Raw genomic sequence first — 20,449 nt, forward strand, 5'->3', positions numbered from 1 at the left:
GCCCACCGCCTCGAGGGGTCCGGGAATTCGGGGCTGCCCTGCGCTCCCTTCTGGAGGTAGTTCGCCCCTGCCCCCCGAGTTAGCGGGAGTCGAGTCCGGCCCCCCACGGCCCTCTCGGGAAGACTCGAGAACTCCGGCCCCCAGTTTCCACATTGAGACGCGGGAGCAGCACTCCCCATTAAGAGGACCCAGAAATTCCGACCGCTGTACCCCATGCTTCGACAGACCCCAGATTCTGGCTCCCGGCACCTCGGAGCCCCGAAGTTCACGCCCCTGACCTGTAGCGCCCCGAGTCCCGGCTCCGCGCCTCCCCGGGGGTCGAGCTAAAGTCGAGTAGAGACCCGGCTGCCTCGACCGGGGCTGGAGGCTCCCTGGGAGGTGAGGAGGGAAACTAGGGGCCCCTCGGGCTGGGGGAGGGGGCGGCGCCGCCGCGCTGAACAATGAGGGGGCGTGCCGGCGGGGGGCCAGCCGAGGCGCGGCGGGAGCCCGGGGCCGGTGGGTTGAGGGGCGCCTGGGGCGCCGCGGACCTGGACCGCGAGCGGGTCTCGGAGGGAGGGGCGGGTCGGAGCGGGGCGCCTAGGGCTCGGGGCCAGCGCCCCAACTCGCAGCCCTCGGCGGGGGAGGGCGCCTGCCGCGGGACCCTGGCATCCGGTCCCCCAGCCTCCTCCGCCCTCCCCTGGGACCCCGCGGCCTCCCGCCCACGGCTTTTCCCAGCCCTGCCCCTCACCCTCTTTCCAGCGGAGACCGAGCGTTCCCAGGCTCCTGCGCCTCCGGCCCCGGACGGACCAGACGCCCGGCTTCTGCGCTCGGGCGCTCGCCACTCTTTGTCTCGGCCTTCCCGTCCCTTCCTCTACGTTCTCTTTCGTCCTCCGGCTCCCCTTTTCCGTCACTTTGCTCCTGTCTCCTTCCTCAGCAACTCGGGGGCGGGGGGTCCTCCCTAGACCTAGCCCACACTTCTAATTCTCGGCCCCCGATCTGTGAAGGGTCCTGATACCCAAGCCCGGAGTCTTTGCAGACCGCCGAGGAGCCCTCCAGTCATGCCCGAGGGAGCCCTCGGACGGAGCCAGTGCAAAGCCAGCCCCAGCCTTGGGCGTGCCCGCGGAGGTGAAGTGTGTGACTGTGCTGCTGGGTGTGACATTCGCACAGGTGAGCTTGCACGGGAGGGGTGGGGCCTGCTGGACATTCCCCTCCTTTTGAGGCTGGGCGATGCTGGCAAGGTTGGATGATCCACATAGCCCAGATGTTCCCCCCCAGAACTCCAAATTTGGTGGGGGAGACTACCCCAGAAGTTGACTGTCCTGAGAGGGGGGTGCCAGAGCAGAGTGCTCAGGACTAGAATAGGGAAAGCCCAGGGGACAGTGGGAACCCAGTCTGGGAGGTCAAGGAAGGCTTCCTGGAGGAGGGGACATATCTGCTGCGAAATGAAAGATGCTGAGGAGTGAGCTGGAAAAGGAAAGGAAAACTGGTCCGCACATAGGGAACAGTGTGTGCAAAGACACAGAGGGGAGAGGAGGCTGCTTTGCTTATTTAAGTGACTGAAAAAAGTCGAGGGGCATTCACTCTAGAATGGGCTGGGGGAAGAAGCCACTGGACCGTGTCTACTGGCATTGTTGCACAGGGGCCTCTAGACTCTTCCTGAGGGCACAAAGGGCTTATACTCAGGGGAGTAACAGTCAGATGGACAAATTGATAAAGATCTCCCAGGCTGATGCATCGAGGTGGATTAGAGGCCAAAAGCTGAGAGGAGCCTGATGGGAGAGGACAGGATTGGATCAACGCAGCGCATTGGGGAAGATGTTGACCAGGTGTGAATGAGTGTGGGGGCTGAGAGCACTCCCCCAGTTGGAGAGACCCACTGACCTCCTACTCCACACCCGCAGCAGCCCCCACTACCCCTGCCATGGCCTCCCCCCGAGGTTCTGGGAGCTCCACATCCCTGAGCACGGTGGGCTCTGAGGGGGACCCGGCCCCAGGGCCCACCCCGGCCTGCTCAGCCTCCAGGCCAGAGCCCCTTCCAGGGCCCCCCATTCGCCTGCATCTGTCACCCGTGGGGACCCAGAGTTCGGCGAAACCCTCGAGGCTGGAGCGTGTAGCCCGTGAAATTGTGGAGACAGAGCGGGCCTATGTCCGGGACCTCCGCAGCATTGTGGAGGTGAGGCTGGGGCGCCTGAGCGAACTGGGAATCCAGACCAGTCCCTCTCCCCCTGTAACCCCTGTCATCCCCACAGGACTACCTGGGCCCTTTGCTGGATGGTGGGGTCCTGGGACTGAGTGCGGAGCAGGTGGGCACGCTGTTTGCCAACATCGAGGACATCTATGACTTCAGCAGGTCAGAGGCTAATTGGATGGCAGGGGCGCTGACTGTTGGGGGTGGGAGGCAGGCAATGTCCCGACTCAAACCTTGGGGCGCCACAGTGCTCCATCCAGGCAGGTACCTGGAGTTGGGTGACACTGGGCAGGGATCATGATGCTGGGGAGCCCGAGGACCCGGATGAAGTCCAAATACTGGGGCAGGCCAGGCATCAGGATAGGATCCGAGGGCTGTCAGGTCTTGGACCTTGATGAACCCGAGGACCGCGCGAACAAACTTTTGTGCAACCCACCTGTCCTGGGAAAACCGAGTCCCTGACAGACCAGCATGGATGGCCCTCTAGTGCGGAGGGCGCCAGGGTCCGGGGTTCACCACCTCTCCGGCTGTCTCCACGAGGTCTTAAGATACCGCGGGAGGCCTGGGAGTCAAGATAAGATTGTAGGATCTTAAGATCGTCGCTGCTTCGAGAGTTTTGATACCTGGCTGGGTCGTGCAGCCAAGGCCCTCAGACTCACGCCAGCTGTGATGAGATCTCAGCTGTCCAAGGACAAGGTGTGAGCAGGTTGCCATCTTCCACATAGCGATCAGAGACCCCCGCTTGAGCGCCTCGCAGCCACCAAGCTGCCAGTTCCAAGGACTGGGATATCTGCCCCCTGGGATCCTACCCTGGGGGCCTGTGGGGCCCGGCCGTCCTCACCCTTCCCCTTTTCCCCCAAAGTGAGCTCCTGGAGGACCTGGAGGGCAGCAGCAGCGCGGGGGGCATTGCTGAGTGCTTCGTGCAGAGGGTGAGTCAGATCGAAGGGGTCACCCTGCCCAGGGCGGGGTTGGGTAAGGGAGGGGAGTTGGCCTGTGCTAGGCAGGAGGGACTTCATGGGGAGGTTCCCCTGACTCCCGTCTCACTTGCAGAGTGAGGATTTTGACATCTACACCTGGTACTGCATGAACTACCCGAGGTGAGGGGCACGGCACCCCGGCCGTGCCCACGAGCTGACATCCCAGCCTGTCTCCTCCTTCCCCAACCCACCTAACTCCTGCCAGACTGGGACAGTAACTCACTCCTCCCGAACCTACCCCTGACCCTCCCCAAACCCAACCCTTCCCCGCCCAGTCGTGCCCACCGGAGCTGCCAGTGCCCCTGACCGGTGCTGTGCCCCCAGCTCCCTGGCCCTCCTCCGGGAGCTCTCCCTGTCCCCGCCAGCAGCACTGTGGCTGCAGAAGCGCCAGGCCCAGCTCCAGCACTCACTGCCCCTGCAGAGCTTCCTGCTGAAACCCGTCCAGCGTATCCTCAAGTACCATCTGCTGCTGCAGGTCAGCCGCAGCCCCGGGGGTGCGTGGGGAAGGCAGGGTCCTGCCCATCGGTCACCTGGTGGCGCATGTGGAGGGTGGACCCACCACAGGCAGGGCAAGGCCCGGAGAGGCATCTGGTCTCCAGAAGTGGGCCAGGCTTGGGGTCGGGTACTGCTGAGGGTGGGGGTCAGCACCGGCTGGTTTGCATCTCTGCCTGTTGCTTCGTTTCTTGTCTCCGTTTCTGCCTCACCATTGTGCTTTTCTGTCTCTTTATTGTTCTTCCTCCCCATCCTCGGCCTGGGTGCCTGGTGACTGACTGGCAGGAGTTAGGCAAGCACTGGGCAGAGGGCCCGGGCACCGGGGGCCGTGAGATGGTAGAGGAGGCCATCGTGTCCATGACAGCGGTCGCCTGGTACATCAACGACATGAAGCGCAAGCAGGAGCATGCTGCGCGCCTGCAGGTGACCCCGGGTGGGCTGGGGCTGGCTGGCTGGAGGGAGCGGGCACAGGGCCTTCCTGGTGGGGGTGGGGTGGGCCGTCAGTACTTCAGAGAGAGAGCCTTGAAAGGGGTGCGTGGACAGTGCCTGGTTACTGACACACACACACACCCGCCCCATGCCTCCCACCTGTCTTGCTCTGTGCCCGATGTGCCTGCTGGGGTCCTTCCTGCAGGAAGTGCAGCGGCGGCTAGGCGGCTGGGCTGGCCCGGAGCTCAGCGCTTTTGGGGAGCTGGTGCTGGAGGGTGCGTTCCGAGGTGGTGGAGGTGGCGGCCCCCGACTCCGCGGGGGTGAGCGGCTGCTCTTCCTCTTCTCACGGATGCTGCTGGTGGCCAAGCGCCGGGGCCCCGAATACACCTACAAGGGCCACATCTTTGTGAGTTCGGGGATGGGGATGGGGATGGGGCAGAATGTTACCTGCAAGATCTATTCTACGCACCTGTACCTGTATACGTGGAGGGGTGGCTGGGGGTCGGCGGTGTCTGCAAGGACCCCCTTAAATGGGTTTAGGTTTTCTTGAATCCGAGGACAGAAGCAAGGTTTAATGAGAAGGGGTGGAGCCAGCGGGGGTTGGGGGGGGCAGGGCCTGGATTTTCCCACCAGGGTGGGGAGGGACTGGTGGTTAGAGTTGAGCCCAGCCTGGTGGGAAGTCAGCAGAGGGAAAGGGCTCCACCCTGCAACTTGTGGGGCCCATTTTTCTAGCGGGAGGGACACCCAGATATATACAGGGATACATAGCTGAGCCTAAGGGCTCTGCTCTCTTCTCCCCCAACCCACTCACTTCTCATCCAGTGCTGTAACCTGAGCGTGAGTGAGAATCCTCGAGACCCTCTAGGGTTCAAGGTGTCTGATCTGACCATACCCAAGCACAGGCACCTGCTGCAGGTGAGCACAGGGTAGGGCTGGTGGGCGGGGCTTCCCCCCAGACCTCAAACCTGGCTCCAGCTCCAACCTCACCCACCCCCAGGCCAAGAACCAAGAAGAGAAGAGGCTGTGGATTCACTATCTCCAGCGCCTCTTCTCTGAGAACCATCCTGCCTCCTTTCCTGCCAAGGTACAGCTCCTGCCATAGCTGGGGGCCCTGGGAATGCTGGAGACAGCCCTGCACACCCCCTATTGCACTGGAGAGACCCTAAGTGCCGTGTCAGACTGGGACATAGGATACTTAAAGTGAGACTTGGGTTTGAATCCCAGCTTTGCCATGTCCCTGCTTTCTGACTTTGGGTAGGTAACTTAATCTCTCTGGCCTCAGTTTTTTCTTCTGGAAGAATAATAGCACCAATTTCATAGGGTGTGAGGGTTTATTATCATCAACCATATAAAGCACCTGACCTGTAGCAGCAGCCATTTGTGGGACGGTGACTGGGGTGCCGACCTGCCCTCTCAACTCCCATGCTCATCTCTTCCAGGCAAAACAAGTTCTCCTTGAAAACAGCCTGCACAGTGAGTTGGGGCCTGGGGTTGGAGGATAGCGTGTAGAGGAATTACTTCCGTGTAAAAGTAGCTTAGGGCCTCCCCGGTGGCGAAGCGGTTGAGTGCTGGGTTTTGAAGCTGCCCGCAGCCTCTGCGGCACGGGTTCGATCCCCGGCTGCTCCCTGGCCACCAGAGGAGGGTCCCGCATGGCGCGCAGACCTCTCCTGCCACCCGCTGCTCCCCTCAGCAGTGTACCTCGGTCCTTCTGCCTGCTCTGCTCCCCACTCTGGCTCTGGTGAATTCTCTCACCTGCCCGCACTTCTGACTGTGTCCAGTGCTTGTATAAGTAAAATAAATAAGTCTTTAAAAAAAAAAAAAAAAGTTAAATAAATAAATAAAAGTAGCTTATTATCACCAAGTCTTTCCCTGCAGGTGCTCCTAAAAGTAAAAATGCCCCAGAGCCCCTGACACCCCCACTTGGGTCTCCCCAACCTCGAGATGCTAGGAGTTTTACTCCTGGACGGAGGAACACAGGTAAAGGAGATGGGGCCTTGTGTTCTGGCACCCCCTCCTTCCTCCGGGAGCCTAGAGCGGGCCTCATGAAGGGGTTCTGACTTGTCTCCTGCAGCACCGTCTCCAGGCCCTGCCACCCGCCGTAGCCGCAGACAGTCGGGTGAGTACCCAGCACCAGGGGCGACCCAGAGGTCTCGGGGGAGCTGGGCCCTGACATCACTGTGTCCTCCCCCCAGAGCCTGTGAAAGACCCTTTTGTCGTGCTTCCCCAAAACTGTAAGTGACACCCCGGCCCAACCTGGTCTGTCTTTGTGGCTGTCTCTCCCCATGGGCATGCACGGGGGAGGGGTAACGGCAGCTCGTCTGTTACAGGAGTAACACTTGCCTCCACCTCTCTCTCTTTTCTCGCTCTCATCTCTCCACCCCCAGCTAAGCCCAGACTTAAGGTAAGAGAAACCGTGGGGCAGGTTCTGTGGCCCTGGACCTCTGGGTCTGAGGGAGGAGGGAGCTTGAGTTCAGAGTCCCACATCTGAATAAGAAGCGGGCCTGGCATTGGGTTTCTCCATCTGAGGGGCTGGGCCTGGGAGAAAGGGGCGAGGGTGGGCAGTCCGGGCCTTCACTTCCTCGTTCCTTATTCATAGCATGCTGGCAGTGAGGGGGAGCTCTACCCCCCCTTAGAGCCTCAGTCACCAGTTCCAGCCCCTGGCCCCCCGGAGGACCTGGAGGACACTGGACCCCCCACGCTGGAGCCTTCTGGGACCTCAATCACTGAAGAAATCCTGGAACTGCTGAACCAAAGAGGCCTCCGGGATCCGGGGGTGAGTCGAGTATCCCATCACCGTGTCCTTGGGGCGCTCGGCCTGGGCACAGCGCGGGGGCAGGTGGGCCCACCCACGCCGAGACCCCTGGCATTTTCCCAGTGCTCACTCCAGCCACCCCCCTGCGACATTCCCAAGTTCCCCGGAGACGCCCAGATGCCAGGCCACCGCGAAACCCTCGCATTCCAAGCCCTGCCCAGCCGGGACTCTTCGGAAGAGGAAGAGGAGGAGAAGGAGGTGGACGAACGGGGGCCGTCTCCGCTCCATGTCCTCGAGGGCCTTGACGGTTCTAGTGCAGCTGAAATGCCCGACATTCCCGGCCTTCCCACAATTCCTGATGTGCCCAACCTTCCTGAAATTCCCCAAATTCCCCACCTTCCCAGTCTCTCCGACATTCCCAGTGTTTTTGAAATACCCTGCCTTCCAGCCATAGGCAGTGTTCCTGACATTCCTGGCCTCTGCAGTGCTCCCGCCCTGCCCAGGGACTCCTGGCTACAGGGGCCTCTGCAGGGGCCAGATGAGGCTCTGGACCCCAGGAGAGAACTGTTCCCTGGAAGCAGTTCTGGAAAGCTGGGAGCGCCCCCTTTAGGAAGCAGAGCAGGACAGGAGGAGGAGGAGGAAGAAGGGGTATCATTTCCAGATTTCCAGCCCCCGGGTGTCACCCGAGATCAGGGATTCCCTGAGGAGCTGGAATTCCGTTCTTGCTCAGAAATTCGGAGCGCCTGGCAGGCTTTGGAGCAGGGTCAGCTGGCCCGGCCAGGTTTCCCAGAGCCCCTGCTCATCCTAGAAGATTCTGATCTGGGAGAAGGCAGCAGGAGCGGGAAGGCCGGAGCCCAGAGTTCGGAGAGGGCAGCATCCCGAGTGCGAGAGTTGGCCCGACTTTACAGCGAGCGGATCCAGCAGATGCAGCGGGCCGAGACCCGGGCCTCGACCAATGCCCCCCGCCGCCGGCCACGGGCTCTGGCCCAGCCCCAGCTGCCCCCCTGCCAGCCCTGTGAGCAGGCCGAGCCAGGTAAAGTACAGACGTGTGGTTTGCAGAGGGCCCAACGGTGGGGCACCAGTTCTGACTCCCTCTCCTTTCTTTGCACACAGGGCCCCTGCCTGCCTTTGGACACGTGCTGGTATGTGAGCTGGCCTTCCCATTGACCTGTACCCAGGAATCAGTCCCCCTGGGCCCTGCTGCCCGAGTGCAAGCTGCTACACCTCTGTCTAAGCAGGCAGAACGCGTGGATGGCCAGGGTCTGCATGTTTCACGTTTACCGGAGCCAGATCATCCGGGCATCCCAGTTCCAGCTGCTCCCCCCTTGCCTGAGCAAGGCAGCCTCTGGAACATCCCGGTTCCAGCCCCCACATCTTTGCCGGAGTGGGAAGACCCGCCAGACATCCACGTTCCAGCTCTTTCCACTTTGCCTGATCAAGAAGGCCACCTGCCAGTCCACGATCCAGATCCCAGTCCCCTGCCCGAGCATGGTCACGGCTTGGACCCGTCGGCCACCATTTTTCCTGAGCGAGGCTCCCCCGTGGACATCCAGGTTCCGGCCACACCAGCTTCGCCCAAGCCGGAAAGTGGTTCTGCCGCCCTCGTTGTAGCCACCACTCCTGTGCCCCAGCAGCATGGCCACCTAGACAGCCAGAGCCCAGCCAGCACCCAACAAACTGAGCCAGAAGGCTGCGAAGATGTTCAGTTTCCGGCCAAGGTCTGCAAGCCCCACACGAAGCCTCTGCTTGGGCCTGGAAGCAGCCTGGACCATCTGATCCCAACTAACAGCTCACCGCCCCTGCAACAAGAGCCCCCCAACACTCGGGTTCTGGGTACCTCACCTTCACTTGCGCACGGAGGCCACCTGAACTGTCAGATCATAGCCAGCACACCGCCATCTTTGCCCCCAGACCTGCCAGATGGTCAGGTTCCAGCTGCTGTGCCTTTGCCCCAGCCGCAAGACCTCACGGACATCCGGGTTCCAGCCCTCTCACCTTTGCCCGAGGAGAGAGGCCTCACGTACCTCCAGGCCACCCCTGCTGCACCTTTGCTGCAGGAGCAGGGCCTTGCAGACATCCATGCTGTGGCTGCCACACCTGTGCCTGAGCAAGGAGTCTCTCAGGACCCCCAGGGCCCGTTCCCCCTCCAAGGTCACACCGCCGTGGTTGTGTCCAAGCCAGCAGGCCACTCGGTCACACGTGTTGCCAGGTCAGAGTCTTCAGACTTGACCCCACCTCATAGTCCCCCGCTTCCCACCCGTCAGCTCCTGGGCCCCAATGCTGCTGCCCTCTCGAGGTACCTGGCAGCCTCGTATATCAGCCAGAGCCTGGCGAGGCGGCAAGGGGCTGGGGGAGACGCCCCCCTGGCCTCCCGCGGCCCCTGGTCCTCCTCTGCCCCCACATCACGGGCACCTTCACCACCACCCCAACCCCAGCCCCCTCCGGCCCCAGCCCGGCGGCTCAGCTACGCCACCACAGTCAACATCCAGGTAGGGGGCGGGGGGCGGCTTCGGCCAGCCAAGGCCCAGGTCCGCTTGAACCATCCTGCTCTCTTGGCCCCCTCCCAGGAATCTGTGGGCCTTCGCCGGGCCCAGGGGGCTCCCGATGCGACCCCCTTCCACATGTGAACCAGGATGTCGGGTTTCTTGGAAAGCAAGGACTGTAACCAGATGCCACAGACCCTCAGAACTTCACCCAGAAGTCCAGGCACTGACCACGGGTCTAAAAATTGCTGCAGCTTTGCAACTCCTGGAATCTGCTTTGGTAAAGGACCCTTATTCCTTAAATGCCGCCAGGATGGGGAATGGGGATGTCATTAATATTTTATTAATACCGAGAAATTACGTGTCATTTCCCATTGCGGAGACAGTGGGGAGTGGCGGAAGACGAACGGGAAGGTCTGGCAGCTTGAATCAGTGGTGCTGGAAATTGGGGGACTCTCATTTTTAAAACGTAGTGGATGGGCGCAGTATAATTCGGTGTGTGGCTTCAGAGGATTTATAGTGCTTGATGCTAACCAGGAAAGTTAACGTGTTTTGTTTCGAGTAGAACCGTAGGTCCCCATTCTTTTGGCAGTTTATTCAGCTTATCTGTCCCTCCCTGGCCAGTTATCAGCTGCCCAGCCACCTTTACTTCTGTCCACCCAGCTGTCTGTCTCCCAATCTGTCTTCCAGTCAATCGTCCCACCCATACGCCTTGTTGTATTTAACCATCTCTGTCCTTTTCGTCATCCGTCCACCTTCCTGCTCCTCACCCAGCCTCCCTTCTTCCATCAGTCCGCTCATCCATTATCCCACCTGTCCATCTTCTCCATCCAGCCCTGTCTATCCAGCCCTCCATGTTCTGTCTCTGCCTGTTCATCCAATCATCAGCCTCTTCACTGGGCCATCTCCCCACTCACCCACCCAGAGCACATGGTGGATGATCAGCCAACCATTTGAATAGCTCGGGACCCATCCTCAGTTGTTTTTTTCTGGGCCTTTTTTTTTAAAAGGTTTATTTCTTTATGTACACAAGAACTGGGGTACAGGCCGGGGGTGGGGGGGGGTGAGAGGATTCACCAGAGTGAGGAACAGGCAGACTGACTAAAATACACTGCTAAGCGGAGCAGCAGGAGAGACAGGAGAGGTCTGCTGCGCCAGGGATCGAACTCATGCTGCAGAGACTGCAGATAGCCTCACAGTGTTGTGCTTAACCCCTTGCACCACCAGGGAGGTCCTTTTTTTGGGGGGGGTCTCGATACTACAGAACAGTTCTAACACCAGGGCAGATTGGGTTTGGGACTTAGCAAAGTTCTCTTGGTAACCACTCCCCACCCCCACCCTCATGAATATTCCAATTCAGTGCCCACTCACATACATCTGATCCCTTTATTGCCTTTCTAGTTTGGGGCCTCTACAGTGCTTCACTGTGCTCCTCCTCCCACCCCCCCAAAAAAGAATTCAGGTTGTAGAGACAGAAGGCCTTTATATTAGGATTCTTCTGCCCCCTCCCAGCAGTGGTAACCCCCCATGAGAGACACCGTTAGCGTCGGTAACATGAGCTGCTTTCATCAAAAACCTCTCGTGCTTTTAGTGCATTGTCTTATTTAATCTTCCCTAGAATTGTCTGAGGCACCAGTGTCATGGCTGAACTCAACGCCTGAATTTTCTAGTTACCTGGTGTGTTACCTCCCTGAGACTGGGTCTTGTCATCTGTAAAGTGAGAACAGTACCTGCCACCTGGGATCGGGAAGATTCAGTGAGTAGTAACCTCTCACTGTCAAGTGTCTGAACCTCTGACTCACTGGGGGCGTTGCTAAAATCACAGGGCCCGGTTTCCGAATCGGTCTACTGAATCAGTCTCCAGGGCAGGAGCCTAGGAATCTGAAGTTTTAACAGTCGGCCAACAACAGCAAAAAAGCCCCAGATTTATTGGGTACTGAGTGCATACCACAGGCATTAGTCACTTTGTGTGAACTCAATGCAGCATCTTCATAACAGCCCTAAAAGGCAAATGGGGGGGGGGGTTAGAGCTGGGGAAACTGAGGCACGGAGAAGCTAAGGGATTAGGGCCCTTAGCCCTAATGTAGAAGGGCCAGAGCTGGAACTAGACTCCAGCCTCACGGAAGCCAGAGTTCTCTTGGTCTTGTGTTAGGTCTTGTGCTAGGTCCTCAGTGGGGGTACAGCAGGGAACACTGCCCCCTGCAGGTGGGATTGGCAGCCTGCTTCTCCCAGGGCTTTAGGGAACTAAAGGTTAGCAGAGTCAGGTAGCCAGGATGAGGCCTGGCTCAATCAATGGGAGCCACTTACCTCTGGGTTTGAGTGATTACACTGTGCGGTGCCCCAGGGCCCGGGCTGAGTGGGCCTCCTAGGCCTGCTCCACTGCAGCCTCCCCACGGTCAGGACTGAAGCCTGCCCTCCCCTCCTCCACCTCCCAGCTGCACATTCCCAGCTGAAGGAAAGTTCCCAGCCTGGTCTGGGTTTCCAGCAGGGCGCCGGAATTCCCGGTATTCGAGGAGGCGGCAGGGAGGGAGGAGGGGGGCTGTCTGCTGCAAGGCCTGGAGCAGGGAAGGCAAGCCCTTTCTGCCTCTCCAGATGCATCCCAGCTGTGCATCTGGGAAGGAGGCCAGGAGTACAACAAGGGGGTCTTTGGACCCTGTGGAAAAGCCTCGGGCACCAGGCCAGCCTCAGCCCTCCTCCAGGTTCCTGCCCCAGAATTCCCAGCCCACTTCCTACCTCTGCCCCCAGCAGAGGAGCCTCCCAGGAACTTTTGTGCTGTTGCCAGCTTGTCAGTGGTCAGCTTGTCAGTGGTCAGCTCAGTCCTTAGAACCACAGCGCTCCAACAGGCAGCCCAGTCTTCTCGGCCACCTCTGGGAGGCTGAGATAAATGCCAGCTGAACCCAGTTAACACCAGCTCCAAGGTAAAGTGCGATGAGCTGGTTTATTCTGCCACTAGGCCGTTTGTCATCCGTTACTTGAGCCCCCTCCTGCTACCAGCCTCACATGAGGTCGTGGAGGTCTGTTCAAGGACTGGACTGGCCCCTACATGGTGCTCCAGTAATCCCCCACCCATCCCCCACTGTCCATCTGGAAGCAGCACTTGATTTGTGCCTCCCCAGAACTGTCCTCAACCATGCCAGTGTCCCTGCCTCTGCAGCCCAGCTCAGGGGCCTCGTGTGGCCACAGAACTGGCTAGTGCAGAGCTATGTAGAGTGGAGGGTCAATTCCAAGTTGGTTTTTTTTTTAAGATTTATTTTTATTTATACATATAAGAACTAGGGTGTAGCCAGAGGTGTGGGGGTGAGAGGATTCACCAGAGACAGAGTGGGGAACAGAACAGGCAGATCTACTGAAGTCCACTGCTGAGGGGAGCAGCGGGTGAGTCAGGAAAGGTCTGCTGTGCCATGTGGGTCAGCTCGCTGGCCAGGGGTTGGGGATCTAACTCATGCCCAGCAGTGACTGGTGTCAGCTTCATAGCAGAGACGTAACCCCTGCACCACCAGAGAGGTGCAATTCCAAGTTCCTTTTATAAAGTGAATTGAGAAGGTTTCAGTTGATGCCCATATGTATAGTCTTCTCCTGAACCCCCACATTGGGTTAGGTGTGGGACCCCACCTGGGGGCAGACAGTTGAGATACCCAGGTCGGCTGCAGCTGCAAAGCCTGGTACGGAGGCAGATGCCTCTCCCAGCAATAAAGTGCACCAGCTTCCCACACAGAGGACAACCAAAGCCAACTTAATCCACAGGCAACACAGGACTCCTAGGCACTGCCTCTGCACACCGGCATCCCACCAGCATTCTTGCTGGTGGAAACATTCACCACCTGCGCAGTCCAGCGTAGCGAGAGTGCACTGTGCGTTCGCCTTAGCGAGCAGGCACAACAGATGAGCTGATATGTTGACCCACGTTGCATGTCCTGCAGCGCTGGCACCCACCGTAAGGAGGGTCATTCCCCGGGAGGCAGTTGCCATCTTGAAGAATGAAGACAGTCAAGGGAACTCCTACCCCCATATACAGGCCCCCCACCTCAATCACTGCCATTACAGATCGACAGTAAAAAACTTGCCTGATCAGGGGCCTCCCTGGTGGTGCAGGGGAGGTTAAGTCTCAGCCATCAAGCTGTCGCCAGCCACTGTAGCCTGAGTTGGATCCCCCGCAAGGGAGCTAGCTACCCATATGGCACGGCAGACCTCTACTGTCTTGCCCGCTGCTCCCCTCAGCAGTGTATTTCAGTCATTCTGCTGTTCTGCTCCCCACTCTGTCTCTTGTGAATTCTCTCACCTTTGCCCTATACCCCAGTTCTTGAATACATAAATCTTTAAAAAAAATAATGTCCTGATCAGGCCGAGCCCTTAGTCATCCTCGAAGCCCACCCAAGCTGTTTCTCTTCACTTACTGTGTTCCAGATGTCATCGGAACAGTAGCAAAGGGATGGGCAGACAAACTCAGGCCAGGCCATGCCACATGGCCCCGCCTACCCTAACCGTGACGGGACTACCATGAAAGGGGCAGGACATCGAGAGCAGGCCTGTTTGCCCCACCCACCCACACTAACCCCAGAGCAGCAGCAGCTTCTGGAAAGGGCAATTCAGAATGGGAGCAGGGGGGCACTACCCATGTTCTCCTTAGTCAGATACTCCACTCCCACAGACCACAGCAGTCCTTGAAACCTTAAAATCCAACAACCATTGTTTATTATAAAGATGAACCCCAAGCCTCACAATGGGTTTATCGGTAGGATTTCTGGTAGCGAGCACGGGCTCCAGGGCCTCCGAACTTCTTGGATTCACAGCGACGGGGATCAGCCACCAGCAGGGTCCGGTCATACTGGATGAGGATATCTTTGATCTCCTTCTTAGAGGCCTCATCTACATCTGGGGATGAGAGATGAGGAGGTTTAGAAAACCATGGCAGAAGTACCCTTCTATTCTCTGGGGCTCAGTGCCACAGCGGGTCCCATGGTCGCCCACTCCCCTGCCCCCAGGGAGGAACCACTGACTCACATTTCTGGTAATAGGCTACCAGGGCTTTGGAGATAGACTGGCGGATGGCTGTGAAGACAGAGGCACACAAAGGGCCGATTAACATCATGAAGGCCCCAAGCCAGGGACACGCTCTCAGCTACCTATACCCATGTGCCCAGCAACTCACCGTAAATCTGGGCCACATGACCACCACCCTTCACACGGACACGGATATCCACGCCAGCAAATCGCTCCTTGCCCAGAAGCAGAACGGGCTCCAGCAGCTAGAGGAACAAGGGTGACAGCAGGACTTTAGATCACACCATCAGTTAAGTCTGAGCAGTGTTCCCTTGCTCCCAAGGGGCCCGCAGCCACCACCGGCCTCTAAGCCCAAGTGGGAAAGGGTTGGGCAATCATGCAGGCCCCTCCCTCTACACAGGAGGGGCTGGGAAGATGCATGGGCAGAGGACTTGTCCGGTGGGTGCCCCTCCCTGGGCCTCAGATTCCCATCTCTTAAGACTGTTTCTCAGACTGCTGGCCCCTTGTGCCTCAGTGAGAAGCCACTCAGGCTACCTCAGGTGCATTTCTTGGGCTGTCCACCTCCCCTCTGGGCCTTCACATCAATTTCAGAAAAGGTAACAACAACTGATGCCAGGCTGTCCCCTGGCCAACGTGAGATTGTTTTGTATGTGCTTCCTCTACCTGGACACTTTTAAAAACTACTTGAATTCCCAGCTCACAGATCTCTTCCCAGAAGCCTGCCCTGACCCTTCCACTCAGCCTTTTTCCACCCAAAAGGCCATCCCAGCCTGCCTCTGGAGTACTCGGTATTGGGTCCAGGGACTACAAGAGTCTGAGAACAGTGCTGAGCACTGTCCCCAGCACTTAACATAGGCTGCACACACGACACCTTCAAATAAACCAACGGCCACTAACAGGACACTGCAATACCCACGATCTGCTACCCAAAGAGATCTCGGACACTAACACTAGGTTAATGTGAACCACTCCTGTGGTGGAGATGGCTTTACTCTTCACTTTTAAACAGATTTTAAAAATAAAGAAATGCATTCTCATTCTGGCCCCAAAAGCTTACACGGAGAATGTAACATCTTCATGGCAGCTTTTAAAGTAGAAACTATCCCCTTTTTACAGATGAACAGCCCAATGCAAAGAAATGAAGCTACTTGCCTTCCCATTCTGAGTCAAAGAACTGAAGGGAAGCCCCTCTCACAGCCAAAGATAACAGATATTTCTGTTGCTACATTTTTAATACACACTGGGCGTCTGCAATCCTCACCGAGACCCTGACATCTTTGGCAAAACGTACTGGGTAACAAAACACTGCTCCCTGCAGTCACAGAGGCTCCAGAGTGAGGATAGAAAGTAAAGCTTAGCATGACACCCGAACCCTTAGCTTACTGCAAAAACTCAGGCCGCGTTAACATCTAAAAATCCCCTTGCCATCCGGTCCCCAGCTGCTCCGTTTTCCAATATCCCAGTTTTCAAAACATCCACATTTCCCATCTTCCGCCTGGCGGTTTTTTCCAGCATCTTCCTAAACCCCCCCAAACCCAGCTCTTTCTCCAAATGCCCAATTCTTCAGCCCCCAGCTCGGCTTCTAAACAACACATTGTTGATATCAAACTGCTCAGCTTCCAAATTCACGGAATCCAGGAGCGCCCCGAATTCCACGCTCGCTTCTGGAACTTTCCCCTCAACCCAGACGCCCGTCCCCAGTCCCAGCACCTTGTACTGCAGCGTGCGCGGCTCGATCATCTCCAAGGGCCGCCCGTTCACCTTGATGAGGCCGTTGCCCCGTTTGCAGTGCGCCACGGCGGTGGCCGTCTTCTGCGGAAGCCAAGGGGGGACAGCGGGGCCACGTGAGGGCCGGTTCCCAGATCGCCCCGATTCCTGCCCATCGGCCTCTCCCAGACCCCGGCCTCTCGCGGGCCCTCCCCGCGGGCGCCCAGCTCACCTTGCGTCCGAAGACCTGCACGGACTGCAGGGGGCCCTTGGACGGCATGGCTGCGGACCCTGACGCGAGCTCCTCACCGCGCGGCGCCGCCACCGGAAAAGGAAAGCGCGGGGCCACCGCGGCCGTTTTCCAGGGGCTGCGCAGGCGCCCTGAGCCCTGCGTCGCGCCCCCACGGCGCTTTACGGCTCTCGCGGTAGTCAGGGGGCGGGACTTCCCTGGCCGAGGGGGCGGGGCCTGGGTGTCTGCGGCGCTGACGGAGGGGAGAGCCGCCCTCGTCGCATCCTCGGCCATCGTTGGTCACCGCGGGTTTTATTTGCATTCTGGTCTTTAGTGATCTCCTCCTCCCCCCCACACTGTAAAATGGGGTCTTACTCTCTCAAAAGGGGCTCCTCTTACCCCCTTCCTCCGCGCTAGGCTCCCTCCCCCCAGAACCCTCCACCAGAATCTTCCGTCGGGAACCCCCAAGAGAAATGAGGCCGGATCCCCAGATTCAGGGCTCAGAATCCTCCTCCCGGGAACTCGCCGCTGTAAAAGTTCTCTCCCCCAGAGTCTACTTCCCAGCAGAATTTTCTTCCTTTTAGAATCTCCTTTCAATAATCCTCCTCTTAGAGGGCCACCCCCCACACCCCTCTTCTGAGACCACCCAGAGGCCCTCTTCCCCTCGGTCTCTTCCACCCTAGGGCCCATCCCCTACCCTCTGAATCATGGGCCCCAGGATTTTCCTCTCCTCTTACCCACTACTCCCTGGACGTCCCCTCCTTCGGAACTTCCCTCTCCCTAATCCACCAGTCCCAGATCCATCTCGCTAGAATCCCCTTTCACGAAAATGTACCTTTCAGCGTCCCCTTCAAAATCTTTCTTTCCCAAAAATTTCCCTTCAGAGCCTCCTCCTCTCAGTACCTGCCTCCTCTGGAATTTGCTTCTGGAATCCCACACTCCGCAGAAGAATCCCACACTCCTTAGAGACTCCCTCTTCAGAATCCCGCCTTCAGGGTCCCTACCTAGAATCCCCTCTCTCCAGAATACCTCAAATCATCCTTTCTAGGCTCCACCCTATCTCAAAGCCCCCCAAGCCTGCAACTGAGGAATCTTAGAGCGGGGGTGCCCCCTGGTTCCCCTCTAACCCTTCATTATGCGCCCTTCTAGCCAGAAGCTGCTCTCTCTGGGCTGCAAAGGCTACAGTTGCCTCAGTTTCTCTGACAGCACTGGGTCTGAGGTCAAAGGTTCAAAGGGGTGTGGTGGCTGGAGGGTGGAGGCCAAGTGGAGATTGGTGGGTGAGTCTGGGGCCAGAGGGAGGTTCCTCTGCCCAGAGTCCAGCTTCCAAAGGGAAGGGACAAAGGGGGAGGGAAGGAGCAGAGGCTGATCAGGTGGGACCCAGCAAGAGAGAGACAGGCACAGATGGAGAAGAAATACAAACAATGGACCAACAGAGAAGAGGAGAAATAAGAGACACCAGGTCAGTCAGAGATGGACTCAGGAAACAAAAGCCACAGAGAGGTCAGCTCTCAGAGAAAGACAGGAGCAGGCAGGCACGAAGACCAAGATGCTTGAGACAGAACTAGAAGACCCCCAAGCAGGCACCTGCAGACACAGATGAGGCCCCACACAGGTATCTTCCAGCAAGAAACATAACACAACACAGAAAATCTCATGCGCTCTACTCTGCAGTCTTGGGGGTAGTCCTCATACACCTGCTCAGTCCTGCATCTCCCTTGTGGGGAGGATGGGTTGGTGATAGGGTTCCTCTGACCTAGGCCATCCTTTCCCCTGGGTGGCCATCTTCCTCTTGGAGTACATTTTGGGTTGAGTGGAGCTGGACAGGAGACAGTTCCCCTCACCCACTCCAGCCTTCCAACTTGCTCCCTCTCTCCGTACCTCTATCTTCCAGGATTCCAGGCTGGGTTCAGAGAATACCTGGGGGTGGACAGGGGGCCCATGTGGGCTCTCTGGACCATCCTCCTGCTGGTGTGGCCCCTGGGGAGCCTAGGACTACCCATGTGCCGGAAGGAGCCTTTCTACTTCCTCATTGCTATCATGAAGATGCTGGTGAGGAGGGAAGAGGGGAAGCCTGCAGGCTGAGGCTGGCTAAGTGAGGGGGTAGTGCTGGGGTTGGGGGGGGCCTTGTTGGAGGAAAGGTCAAGGCTCTCTCTCTCAAAGATCTAATTTTCTTCTCTATCCCCAAAACCTAGGGAAACAAAAATGATGGCACTCTCTACACTCCAGATGACCTATCGGTGAGTATTTCCTTAGCTCCCTAGTGAATGGGAAGTTTAGAGAGTATTCATTCAGTAGCGGGGAGCTGGGGTCTGAATGTCCAGCCCTGACCCAGCTGGCAGCCTGGAGACACTTAGGCGCCAGGCACATAGTAGCAACAAATGATGCAGCTACTGCTTACATATGGTAAACATTGCGCACTGGTCTGTTACTTTATTTACTCTTCACACTGCTCCTTTGAGGCAGACTGGCCCACCCAGTATGGATGGGAAGGTGGGACCTGGGATCATGCCTTCGCAAGGATTCTTTTCACATCCTTAATGTATTTGTCCAGCAGATGGCATTAGAGTATCTTGTTCTAGCACAATCCGCATTTAGAAGCCGTTGAGGAACCAACTAAAACAGATACATTATGGGTGACTATCAGCCGGGAGGAATCCATCAGAGATCCATTTAACAGATGAGAAACTGAGGCTCAGAAGTGAAGGGGCTAGTCCCAGGCTACAAGTCCAAACCCTTGCAGGTGGGGACTTAGGATCAGGCCCTGGGCCAGAGACACCAGGTCACTCTGTCCCCACAGGTGTGTCCTGCTGAGACTCTAGGCTGTTTCCGACTGGAGCTGTCTGTGATTGGGTTCGAGGAGGGCCCAACCGTGGGGACTGCTGTCTTCCGGCTACAGCGCCTACTGGATGCCCTGAGGTCCCGGCTGTGGGTTGCTGCCCAGGGCCCCTGTCCACCCTGCGAAGGACATCCCCAGAGACCTGTTGCCCACTTTCTGGCCAAACTCTTAGAATTATTACAGGGGGCTTGTGCTCAGCACTTGTCCCCAGTATGAATGTGAGACAATGCAGGCTCCCTTGTATTCCCCAAGAGGCTGGGTGGAGAGAGAGAAAAGAGACTAGGGCTCTAGCCCCAGCTCTAAACCCCAAGGCTTCCTCTTCTAGGCCAGAGGACCCCACCTGGAGCCTCAGGAGCCAGGGGGCAGAGGGGAGAAGCAGGAAAATAAGGTGAGATCTGAATCCTGACGTGCAGGGGCCGAGGTCAAGGGGGTGGGTGGGGATCTTGCTCCCCTCCCCCTTATTCTTCCTCTCTCGGTTATATGTTGTTCAACGAGGGTTTAGTGCACCACAGACTGAACCATGGTGGTCCCACTAGATTATACCATCGAGCCAGGTGTGCGGTAGGCAGTACCACCCAGGTTTGTGCAATTACACTTTTTGATGTTCACGCAATGACGAAATCGCCTACCGACACGTTTCTCAGAACAAAGCCCTGTCATTAAGTGCTGCCCGACTATCCTGCCTCTCCTCTCCTCTTCCAGGAAGGGGCAGAGCATCAAATGGGTGGCCTCTAACCACCCCACCCCTTGAGGATGGGGAGAGCCTTATAGCTCACCTCCCCGGCTGCGAATATTTTGCACCTCAAGAACTTTCAGGTTATCCTGATGGTCAGGCCCTACCCCAGGGAATCTGATAATTGGTCTCTGGTGGCTCCTGAACATTTTTTTTTTTTCAAATCATCTTTATTGAGGTATAAATTACATGCAGGAGAAGGTGCCCATTTTAAGTGTATATTTCAATGCCATTCTAATACACCACCACACCTCCATCAACCCAAAGCATGTCTTTATACCCCTTCCCAATGTCCACCTCCAGCCCTGGACACCCACTAATGTGCTTCCTGTCTGCTTAGATTAGCTTTACTTCCTGAAGTTTCATATGAATGGAATCTGACTGCATATATCCAAGCGTCTGGCTTTTCTCACTCAGCATGATGTTTTTGACATTCAGTCATGTACAGGCATCCGTACTTGGTTCTATTCTGTTGCGTGGATGTACCACAGCCCGTTGTCTGTGTTCCTCGTGGTGGACACTGGGTGGCTTTCAGTTGAGGACAACTGATAGAATAGGAAGAACTTGTATGCAGAGAAAAACGACTGTTCCTGCACTTCCCTGGAGTGATGCATTTCTGCAACAATACCAATAGACCTTGTAA

At 57.5% G+C, this 20,449-nt stretch overlaps 2 protein-coding genes across 3 annotated transcripts; one reads left to right on the top strand and one right to left on the bottom strand.

Moving 5' to 3' along the window:
• Positions 1-1,037: 1,037 nt before the first annotated feature.
• On the top strand, positions 1,038-9,444 carry PLEKHG2 (pleckstrin homology and RhoGEF domain containing G2; the record flags this gene model as incomplete). Its single annotated transcript, XM_084256914.1, has 16 exons — positions 1,038-1,146; positions 1,884-2,152; positions 2,229-2,329; positions 3,030-3,096; positions 3,218-3,264; positions 3,469-3,619; positions 3,922-4,059; positions 4,271-4,471; positions 4,888-4,980; positions 5,063-5,149; positions 5,505-5,538; positions 5,941-6,042; positions 6,137-6,181; positions 6,450-6,466; positions 6,662-6,838; positions 9,385-9,444. The coding sequence occupies 16 exons, from the start codon at positions 1,038-1,040 to the stop codon at positions 9,442-9,444; spliced, it is 1,698 nt and encodes a 565-aa protein (XP_084113040.1).
• Positions 9,445-13,965: 4,521 nt separating this feature from the next.
• Positions 13,966-16,340, bottom strand: RPS16 (ribosomal protein S16). Of its 2 annotated transcripts, none has more exons than XM_084257374.1 (5): positions 16,241-16,340; positions 16,063-16,113; positions 14,450-14,546; positions 14,302-14,349; positions 13,966-14,172 (listed from the first exon to the last, which is right to left on the bottom strand). In XM_084257374.1, exons 1-5 carry the CDS (start codon positions 16,286-16,288, stop codon positions 14,027-14,029), a joined length of 390 nt encoding a protein of 129 aa, XP_084113500.1. In that variant the 5' UTR covers positions 16,289-16,340; the 3' UTR covers positions 13,966-14,026. The 2 variants fall into 2 exon arrangements, with proteins under 2 accessions (XP_084113500.1, XP_084113499.1); XM_084257373.1 differs by having other exon boundaries at positions 16,012-16,113.
• Positions 16,341-20,449: the final 4,109 nt, after the last annotated feature.

Source organism: Talpa europaea (assembly GCF_964194135.1).
Source record: "Talpa europaea genome assembly, chromosome: 16".
Classification (NCBI taxonomy): domain Eukaryota; kingdom Metazoa; phylum Chordata; class Mammalia; order Eulipotyphla; family Talpidae; genus Talpa; species Talpa europaea.